Here is a 16,887-nt window from a genome sequence, read left to right as displayed (position 1 = left end):
TACTGATCCTTAGGGCCACATCCAGAAGGACAAATATGTGTGACTGTACCTGGGGAAAAGTTCATGGGACTTTATTTTTCAGCTCTTAATTTAACTTTGGACAGTGCCCTGTGCAGAGCTGGAGTTCAGCCTGTCCTGAAAAAAACTGTGAGGCAGAAATAGTTGGTTTTCTTACTAAATAATTGCAAATTCAGTAGTTTTAGTGTTCCCCCCTGGTGTGATACCAAGGGTGGGCTGATGGTGCAGGGTCCTACAATACTTTTCATCCTTTAATCATCCAGGTGACAGGTCTGAGTAGCATTGTCCACCTTTCCTCTTGCAGCTTTGAAAATACTGATCCTTTGGGCTTGGATTTTTCCCTGGGAACGTGGTTGGTTTAATTTTTGGATCTTAAGTTAATGCCAAAAAAAGGTAGAGTTGGTCCCTGTGGTTTCCTGGACAGTGTGACATCTCCTGGGTCTGTCTGCTCCCTGCATCCCTTTTCCAAGGTGTCCTTAGGATTTTATCTATGTGGGATTGTTTTTCCCCTCTTAATATTGGAATCTTTGTCTCAACAATCACCTGATCACTGACTCCCCTTGCATTATTTGTTTTGGTGTGAGGAAATTTTAATTAAAGGTTGGTTAATTCAGCAAAACCAAGAATTCCCAGCTGGTGTTTATTAGGATGACTGGAGCCTGCTCACCTTTCTCACACTGCAGAATATCCTGAATCCATCTGCAAGTCCTCCACGATGAAAAAAGCTCATCCTGTGCTGTTGGAAGTGCTCAAACCAACTGTGCAAACGGCATGAAAGATTCATGGAGTGTAAGCAGAGGAGGAAAATGTTTTCAAATGCTCTGTTTGCTCTGTGTTTAACAGGATCATGCAGAGACTCGGGGCTGCTGTTTCTCAGGGTGAGGGAGGGAGTTATTTCTTTGCACAAGGGAGATGGAGTTGGCTGGAGGTTGAGTACCCTGTGTTCCCCTTGGTGAGGATGGAGCATTTTTGTTTTTTTTAAGGAGAAGAACCTCTACAATCCTATAATAAATTCACATTTCCCATTCCACTTGCCTTGGATGGTGCCATTTTTGACCACCTGCTTTCCATGTTGTCTCCATGAAGGGATAGTTTGTCTCCTGACCATTTTATTTCCTCAAATCCATAGGAAAAAAACTATGAAAATAATGATCAAACATTCAATATGTTGCCACAGGAGTTAAATTGTTAAATACCTTTTGGAGTTTTAATTTTTTTTTTTTTCCTTCTGTCTGGCTTTGTTTCATGAGGACCCAACTTTTACAATAGTTTTGATGAGTCTCTGGAGACATTTCAAAATGTGTATTATCAGGTTCTCCACTTTGAGGTTAAATAGTGCTGGAAGCTGTAGATCACCCCATTTGGGACTTGTCTTTCAGACAACAGTTTTTCAATTATAAAATTCAAATAAGTCCATTTAGTTTAATGAACCTCTGGAAAATTTGTAGAGCAGTGGAGACAGTGGGCTTGAAGCAGAGTTCTTCTTGTCCCAGGGAGCTTCACAAAACATTTTCATTGTGCTCTGTTGAAAATGTAGCTGCTTTTGAGGTCTCATGGGGTTGGAACAGCAGCTGGGAGGAGGAATATTGGCTGAATTGCTCCAGACTCAGGACTTTGATGATCTTTGTGGGTCCCTTCCAACTCAGGGTATTCTGTGATTCTAGATAGGAGGTTTTGTTGGTTTGTTTTTTTTTTTTACACCCATAAAATTAAGGCTTAAGGGAGAAAAACCCAACCAACCAAACCTTGAATTTCGGAAAGGATCAGATTTTTCTTTCCTCACCGTTGCATTTTATTCTGATTAACTCAGGGCCTTAAATATTAGCAAGATGCCTCCAGTAAATGTTTTCAAAATGCATGTTTGATCTTAGGTGTTGCTTGATGTTTTCACTGCGGGGCTTAGTCCTTGAAATTATCAGTGTGGGATGTTCTGGTCCCCTCTACAGCTTTTTCCAGGGGGGGAAATAGTAACAAATGAGTTCCTACATTGCATTTGCCACACATTATTTCTTGCAGAGCACTTAAATGCATCTTTCCACTTGTGGGAAGTCAACACTTGATCCTCCCAGCAACTTGCACTTCAAAACTCTCTGGCTGCAGCAATTCCTGTGATGATTTGCAACTCAGCAGTGTGTGAGGAGCTCTGTGTTTACAGCAGCTTCTGCTGGGCAGGGAGATGTGGCCAGATGCTCCCTCATCTCCTTTTTGTTCCCTTTCCCTCCATCCTCACCTTTATTCACCTGTTGTTCCCTGTCCCACGTGTGCTCTCGGGCTCTGTGGGTGACACCTCGGGGTATCAGAGCACCAGCAACCTTATAAATGATCCCAAAGGCTCAAACCAACAGCAAATATTCTAATTGCTGTGTGGCCACAGCCCTCAGCAAGAGCAGTAACTGGATTCTAATGGATTTCTTTTTGCTCTGCTCTTTTTTTTTCCTCCCCTTTTAATATGAAGCCTCCGTGGCACGTTGCAGTCGTTTCCTGCAGAGAGGAGACTCGGCTTTCCAGACGTCCACAATGCTCTGCTGAAATGATTATTTGTTGCTTCTAGCAACTGCTTTCTCTGTTTAACTTCACAAACCCTTTGTTGGTCAAAAATTGTCAAAAAGCCATGTTATTTTTTTTTTTTTTTTTAAATCCTGTACCTTGTGTTCTGGTTTGTGTTTTAGCTCCTCAGCAGGGTGTGAAATGGAAAATAAGTGAAAAAAACCAACCCAAATAAACTCTAATTTTCCTTTCTGAAGGATAATTTTGATAAACTTAATGCTGTACTATTAATTTTATTATGAATAATGTGATATGAGGCCCCTCCTGGAATCCCAGGGGCAGTTCTGGGCCCCTCAGACAGGAGAAACACGGAGGGACTGGAGCATGTGCAGGGAAGGGAAGGGAGCTGGGAAGGGTCTGGAGAATTCCTGAGGGAGCTGGGGGGGCTCATCCTGGAGAAAAGAGGGATCAGGGAGGACCTTCTGGCTCTGCAAGTCCCTGACAGGAGGGAGGAACCTGGGGGGGGGTGTGTTGGGCTCTGCTCCAGGGAACAAGGGACAGGAGGAGAGGGAACGGCCTCAAGTTGCACCAGAGAAGTTTTAAACTGAATATCAGAGAAAATTCCTTCCTGCAAAGGGCTGTCCAGCCCTGGCACAGGTTGGAATCCCCATCCCTGGAGGGATTTCAAATCCCTGTGGATGTGGCACTTGGGGACAGGGGGTCAGTGGTGGCCTTGGCACTGCTGAGGGAATTGTTGGACTGGATGATCTTATGGGTCTTTTCCAACTCAAATGATTCTGTGACGTGTTGTGAGACACATTCAGGAGAACTTTTCTAATATTCCCGTGCAGTGCCCACCCAGCACTTGTCACCTGCAGGTTTCCAAGGTGAACAAGAAGAATTATCCCTTCATTGTCACCCAAACAGTAAACCACTGAAAACCTCACCCAGTTTCTTCAGAAGGGATCATCGTGTATCCCTTCAACTTTGGATTTTGCTCACTGTGCTTCTGTTGAACAGATTTCTGGTGTTTTTGCTGAAGGAACGAGTCCCTAAATTGGCCAATCATCTAAAGTAGCCTCAGCTTTCAGCACTTGATGCCACAAACTGTTTGTGTGTTTGTACCTTCCAGGGGGTTTTAAAGTGAGGAACTGGGAGCCTTCCCGAGGGGTGTGATGGTGCAGAGCAGTAGGAACAGGTGGTAGGAAGTTTTCCGTGGATTGCTGTTAAATTTGGAGCTTTGATTTCCCTCAGGGATTCAGTTCAGTTCCTCTTGACTGAAATGTTCATTTTCCTGATCAGATGAGAAATATTTAAATTTGATCAACGTGCCTGGTTTTTTTTTTTTGGTGGTGTTTCCCACTGTCTTTAATGAGTATTTTCATCTGAGTGAAGGGAAGTGAATTGCACACTTAAAGAAACCTGATCCAGAAATAAAGGAGGATTATTCCCAGATTTCCAAGCTGCACTTGTGCATCATGTAATACTCTGTTTCTGCCTTTAACCATAAATATTTAGATGTGTCTGGTCTGATGTTGGGGAGCAGAAGAAAAGAGGGTCTTAGGGAGACACCCAGAAGCAGGAGGGACTTCAACACACCTTTCCTGGGAGGATTATCTGCTGCAAACTTAGCATTAATTCTCTTAAACCTGTATTTGCATTTTGCACACAGTATCTGTTCAATAAAAAAAGAAGAAAAAAAAACCTCACAGAAGCATAATGCCCACATACTGTTACTGCAACGTTCTTCCTGTGAAACAAATTTTCTAGTCTGAGAAATGGATAATTAAGGCTCCCTTTGCCAGGCAGAGCTTAGCAGTAATCACACTTAGCAGGGCTGGCCTAAGGGCAGGTAGAATAGGCAGGCAGTTATCCACCCAGCCTGGCTGGAGGCATCACAGAAAGCAAATTTACAGAAATGAAACATTTATTATTCATTAATGTTAACAGTTTTCCTCTTAGAATTGACACTTAATCTAATTTCCTTGGCATTTTTGGCGGGCAGGTAGGAAGCCGTCAGCGGGCTGGGAAAAGAAATTACTCATCTGCACTGGGAAACAGGGTAAAGGCCTTGATAATACAAAGTGTGTGGGGAAATGTGAGGCTCCTCAGTGTAAACACGAGTTCAGGGGGAGTCTCAGATGTGATTCCTGCTGGAGGTGTGGGTTTGAGGTTGGTGCCTGTGAACTGATAATATTAAAGGTGATCGTCGAGTTCCTTTTGCCACGGTGGAAAAACTGGGGGTGAGGGGGGAGCAAAATGCAGGATTTGTAGGGGGGGGGAAAAAAAAAACCCCTCTAAGTGAAGGAAGTAAAGGGATGGGATGAAGCAGGAGGGGTGTGAAGTGCACCCCGAATTTAGGTTCAGAAAACTGAGCTTGGGTGTGCTGGGAGGGGATCCAGCACATTCCAAAACTAAAGGGGGATGGACTGTGGGCAGGTGGAGCTTGGAAATTCATGGATTTGTTTGCCTGACCTGTGTTTGTTAGTGGGCATGGTAGAATAAAAGAGAGGGGGAAAACAGGAGAAGGGGGTAAATTTAGTTTAGATGTTGTGGAGGAATTCCTGGATATGAGGGTGGGGAGGCCCTGGAATGGATTTCCCAGAGAAGCTGTGGCTGCCTCTGGATCCCTGGAAGTGTCCAAGGCCAGGATAGAGCAACCTGGGCTAGTGGAAGGTGTCCCTGCCCATGGCAGGGGGTGGGAACTAAATGATCTTTAAGGTCCCTTCCAACCCAAACCATTCCATGAAAATAGAGTTGCTTCTCCACTGCTTCCCACTGAGGTCCGTTAATAGGATGACTTCTGCTAGAATTTCCCTGTCAAACAGGAAAATATGTTTGAAAAGGAGACCCATTCATGCATCCCTTTGAGAGGAAGATGAGCAGGTTCCTTCAGGAACTCAAATGTTTCCATATTTGCTTTTTAAGTCTCTGGACATGAGCAAAATAATCCCCTTTTGGGGTTCAGCAGCAGGTTCAGGACTTGCCAATCTGAGCTTTTTGGGGCTGCCTGGAGAGCATGAAATGATGTCTCTTGCTGGCTTTGCAAAGACTTTTCCTCCTGAGGGTCACAAAATGCCCCAGAAAAGGCATTTCTTGGTATAACTACAAGGGCAGTTACTCATTTTATGCCCAGTTTCTTGGTGTGGGCACTGAGCAAAGCCTGTGGTGCACTTGGCATCAAAGCTCATTTTGTTGGTGAGGAGAAGCTCTGCTCGTTTATGGGATGTGAGTGTTACACAGAATAAAGGTTTATCCATATGTGCTGTGTCTTCTCTGGTGCTGAGATCAGTGATTTTAAATCCTATTTTGGGGCAGGAGTGCATTTGAAGCTCAAAAATAGCATTTTAAGAAGGGAGGTGAGTTTGGCAGCCGATCATCTCTGAGTAGCAGCATTTCTGTGCTCCTGTAGTTCTGTTGTGCCACATGATGAGTTGGACAATGGTGTTTGTTTTCTTCTGCTGTTGAATAGCTTAGTAAACATCCCATTCTTTGATCTCACAGCAATAAAAGAAATTTATTAGCCTGTCAGGGAATTACAGCTTCTTTTGCGTCCTGATTTTTTTTTCCCAGGAATTCACTTTTTCTCCCTTTCCTCCCCAAATTAATGCATCACACTGGAGCAGTGAATTCACAGAGGAGATGAGTTTGGGTGGCAGTTCTTCAGCCTGGGCAACCTGCAGGACCTGGGTAGGTCTATGGAACACATGGATTTGTCAAGCCACAAATAAATAACAGATACTGTGGTGTGACAACAGCGTGTTGTGTAGTGCAGGGACTCTGCTGGTGTTGGTTGTTGCTGGGACCAGATGAATTATGTTGGTTCACAGAGAAAAATTAATTTTGTCCCTCCTTGATGTGTTGTATTTTTGAAGCTCTGTGTGCATTTCTGTGGTGAACAGCAGCTCCAGTCTGGAGCATTTTACACGTTGTAAAAATGAGATGTTGTGGGACGTGTGGGATCACAGAAAGGTTTGGCTTGGAAAGGACAGGAAAGATCATCTTGTTCCACACCCCTGCCATGGGCAGGGACACCTTCCACTAGCCCAGGTTGCTCCAACCTGGCCTTGGACACTTCCAGGGATCCAGGGGCAGCCACAGCTTCTCTGGGAAATCCACTCCAGCCCCTCCCCACCCTCCCAGACAGCAATTCCTTCCCAATAATCAGTCAAACCCTGCCCTCTGGTACTGGGAAGCCATTCCCAGTGTCCTATCCCTCCCTCCCTTGTCCCAAATCCCTCTCCAGCTCTCCTGGACCCCCTTTAGGCCCTGCAAGGGGCTCTCAGCTCTCCCTGGAGCCTCCTCTTCTCCAGGTGAACATTCCCAGCTCTCCCAGCCTGGCTCCTCCCTAAGGAGTGAATCCTTTTTACCTTTTCACAGCTCCAGCCTGTTCAGCTGCTTTAGGGCAACAGGTGAGAATAAATCCAAACTTCCTTTTGGATTCTGGTTGTGCCAGTTTGTTCCTTCACCAGTGGTGCTGAGGCAGGAAAACTCTTTGGGAGCTTGGAGTTGGTTCAGTTTTCCGGGAAGGTGCTGCCTCTGCAGAGGTGGCAGAGCTGGCAGGTCTGTTTGATCCTTGTGAATACATTTTCCTGTGGTTTTACCCTGGCAAATGAGCTGTTCCTGTCTTTGTGAACCGTGTCAGGAAGCAGTTTAAAGCTTTAGGTGTTTGCATAATGTTTCCAGGACTCCTGGAAAAGTCTTTCCACCTGCTCCCTCCGCTCGTCGAGTTGGCTGCTGGAAATGGGAGATGAAAAATGCTTGTGCTCTCCAGATCAAATTCCATGAAAATGAATAGTCCCCAAAGGACTTTTTTTTATTAATCTAATTCCAGTGTAAATTCACTGACCTGGGGGAAATAACAAGGTTCATTTGTTTTCTCGGGTGGGACGTGCTGCACATCCCGCGATAAAAACACCGCGGGATTGTGTCTGATCGTCTCCTCTGTCCTACCCTTCCATCTGTGGAAGTGACTCCTGTGATTTGAGCACTTTGCATTTGTGTAATCTGTATTTTTTTTAACTGTGCAAAATCAAAAGTCAATGAGATTTGGCTCAGTGAGTTCCTGTTTTACCGCAGCATAAAAACGTCTCGGAGCAGCCGAGCAGCCGGTCGGAATTATTCTAATCCTGTTGAGCTCTTGCTAATGAGACAAGGCATCTGCAGCCATCCAGCTGCCAGCTACAAATTCCAGGTATCTGACAGGGGAGGAGGATTCTCATTTGGAGAGGAAAAAAAAAAAAGGTAATGAAAAAAAAAAAAAAAAAAAAAAAGTAAATGATTGGGAATCCCTCCTGGAAATCAGAGTTCCCGACCTGCCTGGAAACTGCTTTTCCTCCTGAGCGTTTTTTTTAGGGAGTTCTAAAAAGCTGATCTGTGTTTATCATGGCTTCATAATCTGTAATTCTCCCTTCAAAGTTCTTTCTGCAAAGTTCCCTTCCCAAACAGAATTTGGATCCTTTCTGTTTGGCAAACAGCGTGTTGACTTTTCGTCTTCCTCGCTCCCCATTTTAATAGGACTAAAACAAGCAGAGATGCCCTTGGCTTCCTTTTCTGCAGTGTTGGCAGGAACGTGGATAATCTCAGGAATATTAAGTATTCCTTGCTTTGCTTTTTTTTTTTTTTTTTTTTATTTCAGCAGAGCAAGAAAAAGAAATGACTCCTGTACCACAGGGCTTGGGTAGGAAATTCAGTGTACGAGGTTGCAGATTCCAAGGGATTAATCCAGACTCCCAGATCCTAAAACTGAAACCTTATTGCTGAAACTTGCTGTTTTTTCAGTAAAACAAAAGAAAAAACCCAGTCTTTCATACTTTTCTCCTTTTAGGTCTTGGGTTTTGATTTAAACTTTACCATAAGGCAATAATCTGCAGGTATTTAAGGAAAACTCCTGTGGGTGGGGGGAGGAAAAGAACCCTATTAGGATTAAATTGTTGTTGTGTAGAATTATTTATCCTCCTTGGTGTAGGAATTGATTCCTTCAATGTTTTAAACCAGAACAGACTGAAGGACTGTAAATAAGAGGAAGTTTTCTGGTCAAAATACAAATATTGTGTTTTTAGTGCTGATTGTTTCCACAATATTTTCCCCAAACAGGTAATTAAAGCAAGCGAGACATTCCCAATGCAGGTGTTTATTCTGGGAAGATTTCCCAGCTGGTGCTTCTGACAGAGCCAGCTGGAAATCTTGGAATGTGGTGGTTGACTGAGCCTGAAACTTCCAGTGAGTTCCGATGTTGTAGGTTGGGATCACAGGCTGGAAAAGCGTGGAGGGGGTGTGTTAATGCTCTCCTGGGGGAAGGTGTCCCTGCAGTGGACAGAGCAGTGTTTTGGGGAAGTTTGACTCTTCCCTTCTCCTCCTTCCTGCTGCCTGGCAGCACCTGGAACTCTGGATCGTGGTTGTCTTGTCTTCTGGGTGCCAAAATATCCCAGAAAAGTGAAGGGAAAATCCCATGTTGGCCCCGGGTGTGTGTTGTGTTGGTGTGCACATGTACAGGAGTCGGGTGCCATCACCTCCAAAACATTCCTCAGCCCCATTACTGGAATATTCCCGAGGAATATTCCCAGAGAAATGCTCTGTCCAGGCAGATCAGTGGTTCCTCCAGCCTGGTAGTTTGTCTCCAGTTTGTCTCCTACAAAATCTAGGAGAGGGGATCCGGGCCTGGTGTCCAGTGGCTCTGTATTTCCCAGGTGCCTGCAGTGGTTGAGTTTGGGATGTCAGAGGATACATCCCAGCCCTGTTCCCTGGGAATACATTAAATTCCTTTTCCTGAACCTGCTGATGGTGTTGAGCCTCAAATCCTGCAGCCCAACCCAGGAGTTCACTCCCTCAGGTGTCAACACCTCCTCCTTCTTCGAGCCGATCCTTTGGCTTCAGCAGGTGCCCCTTGTTCTAGCAGAGCACAATTTTGGTGAAAAACTACTTTACTTTTAAATTATTAATCTGTTTTTTTCACCCCTGCAGCCCTGTTGTGTCTCCTTTCAGAGAGTCTTGGTGTTCAAATATCTGAGAGAGCAGCTGCTTCATCCCCTCTCTTGGTTTAGTTGCCCTTTCAAGGATGAGGGAAGACAGACCAGAACTGTGCATTGCCATTATATCATTCCAGTAGGAATTAGCTCATGGGATCTCCAAGGATTTCTGATTTCCAGCTGCACTGGCTTTGTCCTTCTGCCCTGGGTGGTGGTTTCAAAGCTGCAGGGCCTGTTGTGACCCCCCTCTCTGTCTCTCATTTCATAAACAGCTCTGCTTCCCTGGGCAAATGTCAAGTTTTAAAACACTGAGTGTTTTTAGCAAAATATATTTTTTTCCTATAGAGGGCAAGTTAAATTCAAATACAAGGACAAACCCAGCTGGGCAACACAACAGGAATCTGCTTCAAATTGTTGGGAAGCCAGAGTTGGGTGGGAATTTGCTGGAACATTGGAAAAAAGGCTCGTGGTATCCTCTGGAACAAACCCCTGACACTACAGAGGATTCTTTGGCAGATCAAGCCTTTTTAAGCTGAATTTTGTTTGATTAAAAGTAAAATCTTTTCTAGTCTGTGATATGGACGAGTTGGGTTGTGTGTAGCAGTCCAGGATTCTCCTGGAATCCGTCCTGAGGGTGGAGAGGGTCGATGTTTCCACGAAGTGCTGAGAGCAGCAATCCTGTGCAGCTCCAAACCCAACCAGCCTGTCGATTCCTGAGGAGGATATTCCTTTGTGTCCCAGTGGAAGCACGCTGGAGATCATCCTTGTGGCACAAATAAGCAGTTCTTCCCAAAGAAAGGGTATTTATCTGCAAGAGCTCTTAACAGAGAATTATTATTATTATTATTATTATTATTATTATAGAATCATGGAATGGCTTGGGTTGGAAGGGACCTTAAAGATCAGATGGTTCCAAATCCCTGTCACAGGCAGGGAGCTTTGCACTAGATTTGGGATTTTCTGAGCAACTTGGTACAGTGTTTTCTTACTTTTGAAGTCCTTTTTGCATGATATTATATTCTTAGTGTTCAGCTCCTTTTTGCATGATATTCAAGTTCTTCGGCTACAATATGATTAAAAAACCATCTTGTTTTGTGAAAAATGTGATGTAAGGTACAGCTGAGAACGTTTGGGAGTAGAATATTAATGCAGTAACATTAGGAAGCCTTCCTGATTCTGTAGCTTCCATGGAGCATGGAACTTGGAATGCTACAAATGGAACTTGGAATGCTACAAATGGAACTTGGAATGCTACAAATGGAACTTGGAATGCTACAAATGGAACTTGGAATGCTACAAATAAGTTGATGCCTTGGAAGAAGCTGCTCTGAGGGGAGACTCCTCCTGGTGTTCAGCTTCCTCAGGAGGGGCAGCTCTGAGGGGAGACTGTTCCTGGTGTTCAGCTTCCTCAGGAGGGGCGGCTCCGATCTCTGCTCCGGGTGAGCAGGGACAGGATCTCAGGGAATGGCTGGAGCCTTTTGAGAAGTGGCATCTCAAGGGTTGTATTTCTCATTACCTGCTGTGAGATGTGTCTGTGTTGTGTTAATTATTAATGATTGGCCAACCTGGTGATGTGTCAGGGTGAGGGGCAGGTGAGGTGGAGGCAGCTCGGGTTTTGGGATGTTGGTGGATACGTGGGATATGTTCTGGGGATGCACTCAGGGATGGAAATCAAGGGCTTTTGGTGCCTGGGGAAGGGTCTGGAGGGACCACCCAAAATGTGCCTGAGGGCACTTGGCTGGTTCATCTGGAGAAGAGGAGACTGAGGGGAGACTCCCTGGGAGTCTCAGGAGGGGCAGCTCCAATCTCTGATCCCTGTGACAGTGACAGGCCCCAGGGAATGGCTGAAGCTGTGCCAGGGCAGGGTTAGGTTGGATTTTAGGGAAAGCTTCTTCCCTCAGAGGGTGGTGGGGCACTGACCAGGCTCCCCAGGGCAGGGGGCACTTCCCAAGGCTGCCAGAGCTCAGGGAGCGTTTGGACAACGCTCTGTGGGACAGGGTGGGGTTGTTGGGGTGTCTGTGCAGGGCCAGGAGTTGGACTTGGATGATCCCTGAGGGTGCCTTCCAGCTCAGGACATCCTGTGATTCCATCATAGTGGAACGAGGAGGTTGGTTCTCCTCTCAGCATGTTCCTGGTGCTGGAGAAGAGGTGCATCCACAATCCTTGGGAAATGTGCAGCTCTTGTTTTTTGGGAGTGGGGAGGTGAGGCACTCACACCAGTAATCCAAGGAACAACAAAAGAAAGCGGATCCCTTCTCCTCATTCCATGTGTATCCACCTCAACCTTCTGCCACCTGAAAGCGGAAAAGTGGGAAAACTCTGCCAAATAAAATAAACCACTTGTGTACCTGATCCTCTCTGTGGGATATATTTTGGCTGCAGTTCCTCTGTCCCCTTGGTTAGTTGGTCAGGACAGGTGAGTTCCTGTGTTCCACGTGGCAGCACAGATTTCCTTTTTCACGTGAGTTTTCTGGCTGCTCTTTCTGGGATCATTATCCTCTAAAAAGGCTTTTTTTTTTCCCCTTCCTGTTTAAAGGTGGAGCCCCTGAGTTGGTTGTTTCTCTTTGGAGGGAAGAAGGAGTAGTGAAGTGGAATTTTTGGGTCTATCTCTCCCAGCCTTTCCAAAAGAGAGGGAACATTGCTTGTGTGTCTGAGTTCTTCCTTTATATTTATCTGAGAGGAGCTTTTGCACTTGAGTTCTTACAACTTTCCTAATAGGATTGAAGAATTCAGGAAAATCTACCCAATACCAACCCCCTTGGGAACTTGTTGTCATTGAAGACACTTAAATAAACCAGAAAGAAAGACTTTCTTTCTTATTACTTTTCAGTGAGGTGCAAGAAGTCCTTGCTTCCCTCCTAACCTGGACTGCTCAACCTTCTTTACACAAATAGCTTAAATTCAGAAACAAATTGAAGTTTTTTGACTCCTGCCAGTGTATTTTTCCAGTCTTTTGGGTCAGAAACAATGACTTTTCTGGTATTTTACTCTTTCAGTGTAGAGTCCACACCATCTCAAGGTGATGTCTCAGTCCAGAGGCAAAACTCCAGTGATTTAAATGAAATAAATCTCCGTGTTTTCACGTTCTACTGGGTGTATTTTTCAAGGCTTCTCACTCTCAGCAAGTAGATGCTCTGGATTTCTTTGAAAGTTGTGATTGCTGCATGATGTTCAAGCATATGGTTCAGAACAGTTTGCATGCAGTGATTTTATTTTTTTTTTAATAGCTTTACTTTTCCTTATTTTCTCTTCATAGCTTCTTTATGATGATAAATTCTTTATTCAGAAATTGTCAGGAGAGCTCCAAAATTCTCCCCTGCTGGTCCCTAAGGTTGTGACACCCCAGTGTTTAGGTCATAACCTCTATAACTGATCCCAAATGAGTTTTTCCCCATGAATTAGAGAGTTTTCGGTGTCTGTATTTGCTGATTTAAAGCAGAAACCTGTGTGGACCGTGGCTCCCCTTCCAAGGATAAAGAGGAAAATTCAGGATCTGGTTTTTTTACACAAGCCACCTTTTAGTGCTGTAGGTGAGGATGTTTCTGTTGGGGCTTTCTGGTTGTGCCATGGGGACATTCCAGGTTGTGGCCTCCTGGATCTGGTGGCTGGATGGGTCTCGAGGAGGGTGTGGGGTGAAGAGAGAGAGGGAAGAAGAGAAGATTGCATTGATTCTTGAGTAGAAATTTGGGGTGACATCGAGAAGACTTAAAAGGGCAGTTTTGCCAAGTTTTTGGCAGTTTTGTTGGAATCTCAAACTTCATTGATTCAAGTAAGAAATCAAATTAAAAAATCTGGTAAGATGATGTTACTCAGAGGTTAAAATCAATGAGGGGGGGAAATAAAGGCCCATCACCCCTTCCACTAGCCCAGGTTGCTCCAAGTCCTGTCCAACCTGGCCTTGGACACTTCCAGGGATCCAGGGGCAGCCACAACTTCTCTGGGCAACCTGGGCCTCCCCATCCTCCCAGCCAGGAATTCCTTCCCAATATCCCACCTAACCCTGCCCTCTGGCACTGGGAAGCCATTCCCTGTGTCCTGTCCCTCCAGGCCTTGTCCCCAGTCCCTCTCCAGCTCTCCTGGAGCCCCTTTAGGCCCTGCAAGGGGCTCTCAGGTCTCCCTGGAGCCTTCTCTTCTCCAGGGGAACATTCCCAGCTCTCCCAGCCTGGCTCCAGAGCAGAGGGCTCCAGCCCTTGGAGCAGCTCCGTGGCCTCCTCTGGGCTCTGTTCCAGCAGCCCAACATCTTTCCTGTACTGGTTTGTTTGAAAATGGGTGGATTATTGGAAAGCAGGGATAGGCTTGTGATGGATTTCTGTGTCCCTGTGCTATCCCTTGTGTCCCCAGGGCAGGTGAGTTGTAGTAACTCCAACACTCCAACTAAACTCTGAGTCCAAAGTTAGAATTTCTTCCCTCTAACTCATTTATAAATAATAGATCAGGAGATATTTCACATGTTGCACTGTGCCTGTATTAATGACTCTGTGGCAATATGATAACTAATAGACAACTTTCCCTTTTCATAAATTCAGGAGCAGCAAAAAAAGCTCCGAAGAATCTGAAAACTGGCAGAGTAATAAACCACAATATTTATGTGTTTTATTTTCTTGCAGTACGTTGGTCTCTCCTGACCCCCAGGCAGGCACATTTACCAGAATAAACATCACAAAACTTCATTACAAATAGTGTAACCTAAAACTTAGTTTACTAGTGCTTTTTTACCAGTTTTCTATAATTTTTTTTTGTTGTTGTTCAGAATTTCAACAGACAGGGATTTTAATGAAGAGAAGGGTTTTTCTATTTGTGAACTGGATTGAAAAGGAGATGTACCATCCCAAAAGAACCAGTCAAATCCATCCAGAAGCCTTGAAATGAAAGAAAAATTGCCTGAAATCAAAGTAAAATTTCAGTATAGAAAGGTAGAGAGCAGTTGTTTTAATTAAGGCCTTAAGGTGTGTGAAATACACCCTGAATTGGGTGGGTGGTCTTACAAGACCTCTCCTTCCTCCAAACTTTGTCTTCCTCATGATGTTCTGTCCTGCTTGGAACTATTTCAAGGATTTGGGGCCTTCTGAATAGTTTTGATTAAAGTTATATCAAACAATGTGCTGGTTATATCTTGTTTTTGGATGCTCTCTCCAGACTAAATGTTCTTTGGCTTGTTAAAAGTCTCCATCTATTGAAATCCTTGATGAGGAACATTAAACAGTATTTCTGGAATTTAGTGTAAGAGGTATTTTGCTAAGAGTTCTATCCTAAAAGTGCTAAAAATCTATAGAATATAGATTCTAGAGCATCAGTTCCAGAGGGTGTAACAGTGTGTCAAAGGAGATGAGGAGAAAGAGAAGATGAAGGGAGTGGTCTTGGAGACCTCCAGCTCAAATGTGGGAGGTGTGTCAGGGGTGTGGGAGGGATGGGTTTGGAAGTTGTGCTGCATCCAGTTGGCATCCAGTCACTCATGGTGTCCCCAGGGATCAGTGCTGGGCCCAGTCCTGTGTAATGTCTATTGATGATCTGGATGAGGGGATTGAGTCCACCCTCAGATGACCCCAAGCTGGGGGAGTGTTGATGTGCTGGAGGGCAGGAGGGCTCTGCAGAGGTACCTGGCCAGGCTGGATCCATGGGCTGAGGACAGTGGGATGAGTTTCCACAAGGCTAAGTGCCAGGTCCTGTACTTTGGCCACAACAACCTCCTGCAGCTCCAGGCTGGGCCAGAGGGGCTGGAGAGCTGGAGGTGCTGGTGAGAGTGACCGGACATGAGCCCAAGGGGGGCAGGAGGCCAATGGCCCCTGGCCTGGATCAGAAACAGTGTGTCCAGCAGGAGAGGGATTGTTCCCTGTGCTGGGACCTGGGGAGACCACACCTCAAATCCTGTGTCCAGCTCTGGGCCCTGAGCTCAGGAAGGCCCTGGAGGGGCTGGAGCAGGGGCAGAGAAGAGCAGCGAGGCTGGGGAAGGGACTGGAGCACAAGTGCTGTGAGGAGAGGCTGAGGGAGCTGGGGGGGCTCAGCCTGGAGAGGAGGAGGCTCAGGGGAGACCTTCTCACTCTCTGCAACTCCCTGACAGGAGGGGGGAGCCGGGGGGGTCAGGCTCTGCTCCAGGGAACCAGCAGTAGGACAAGAGGGCACAGCCTCAAGCTATGCCAGGGGAGGTTTAGGTTGGACATCAGGAAGGAATGTTTTCCATGGAGAGTGCTCAGCCATTGGAATGGGCTGCCCAGGGAAGTGGTGGATTCTCCATCCCTGGAGGTGTTTAAGGTGAGACTGGATGTGGCATCAGTGCCATGGGCTGGGTGACAGGGTGGGGGTGGGTCATAGATTGGACTTGATGATCTCGGAGGTCTTTTCCAACTTGGTTGATTCTGTGATTCTGTGAATTTCTTCCTTTTACCGCCTCAATAACTCGTGCAATCCTTGCGTCCTTAGGACTTTATCCACCAGTGACGATGTGGAGGACAGGGAGACTGAGAAGGGCCGGCTGGAGGAGGCCTATGAGAAGTGTGACCGGGACCTGGACGAGCTGATCGTGCAGCACTACACGGAGCTCACCACGGCCATCCGAACCTACCAGAGCATCACCGAGCGCATCACCAGCTCCCGCAACAAGATCAAACAGGTACAGGCTCACCTGGGCTCTGCAGCACCTCCACTGGGGCTGTTCTGGGGGAAAATCCCTGCAAGGCCTTGTTCCTGTAGCGTGTTGTTAGAAAATGCTGGTTTAACCTTTTAGTTCTCCCTCTGGTTTTCCAGCTTCTTGTCATCGCTCTGAACTGAGTTAAAACTGAATTGAGAAGGTGCTGTTAGCCACTGATCACTCAGTGAATACCCATTGTTACTTATTAATTACCCACTGTTACCCATTAATTACTCACTGTTACCTGCTAATCGGCCAATGAATACCCAGTGTTACTCATTAATTACCCACTAAATAGCCACTGTTACCCTCTAATTACTCACTGTTGCCTACTAATCACCCAGTGAATGCCATCTGTTACCCATTAATTACCCACTAAATACTCACTGTTACCCATTAGTTACCCACTAATTACCCACTGTTACCCATTAATTACCCACTAAATACCCACTGCTACCCATTAATTACCCACTAAATATGCACTCTTACCCACTAATCACCCACTAAATACCCACTGCTACCCATTAATTACCCACTAAATACGCACTCTTACCCACTAATCACCCACTAAATACTCACTGTTACCCATTAATTACCCACTAATTACCCACTGCTACCCACTCACTGTTACCTACTAATCACCCAGTGAATACCCACTGTTACTCATTAATTACCCACTAAATAGCCACTGCTACCCACTAATCACCCACTAAATACCCACTGTTACCCATTAATTACTTATTGTTACCCACTAATCACCCACTGAATACCCACTGTTACCTACTAAAC

At 45.6% G+C, this 16,887-nt stretch overlaps 1 protein-coding gene across 1 annotated transcript in view; it reads left to right on the top strand.

Moving 5' to 3' along the window:
• LOC113958015 (exocyst complex component 4-like) overlaps positions 1 to 16,887 on the top strand; it is a 52,949-nt gene that overhangs the window by 5,658 nt on the left and 30,404 nt on the right. Inside the window, exon 2 of the mRNA XM_027665979.1 lies at positions 15,891 to 16,080. Coding sequence (XP_027521780.1) covers positions 15,891 to 16,080 — 190 coding nt within the window. The remainder of the gene's footprint in view (positions 1 to 15,890; positions 16,081 to 16,887) is intronic.

This window comes from Corapipo altera, unplaced genomic scaffold (assembly GCF_003945725.1).
Source record: "Corapipo altera isolate COAL_440 unplaced genomic scaffold, ASM394572v1 178, whole genome shotgun sequence".
NCBI lineage: Eukaryota > Metazoa > Chordata > Aves > Passeriformes > Pipridae > Corapipo > Corapipo altera.
The sequence above is the reverse complement of the archived record's forward strand: the minus strand, read 5'-3'. Positions and strand labels throughout refer to the sequence as shown.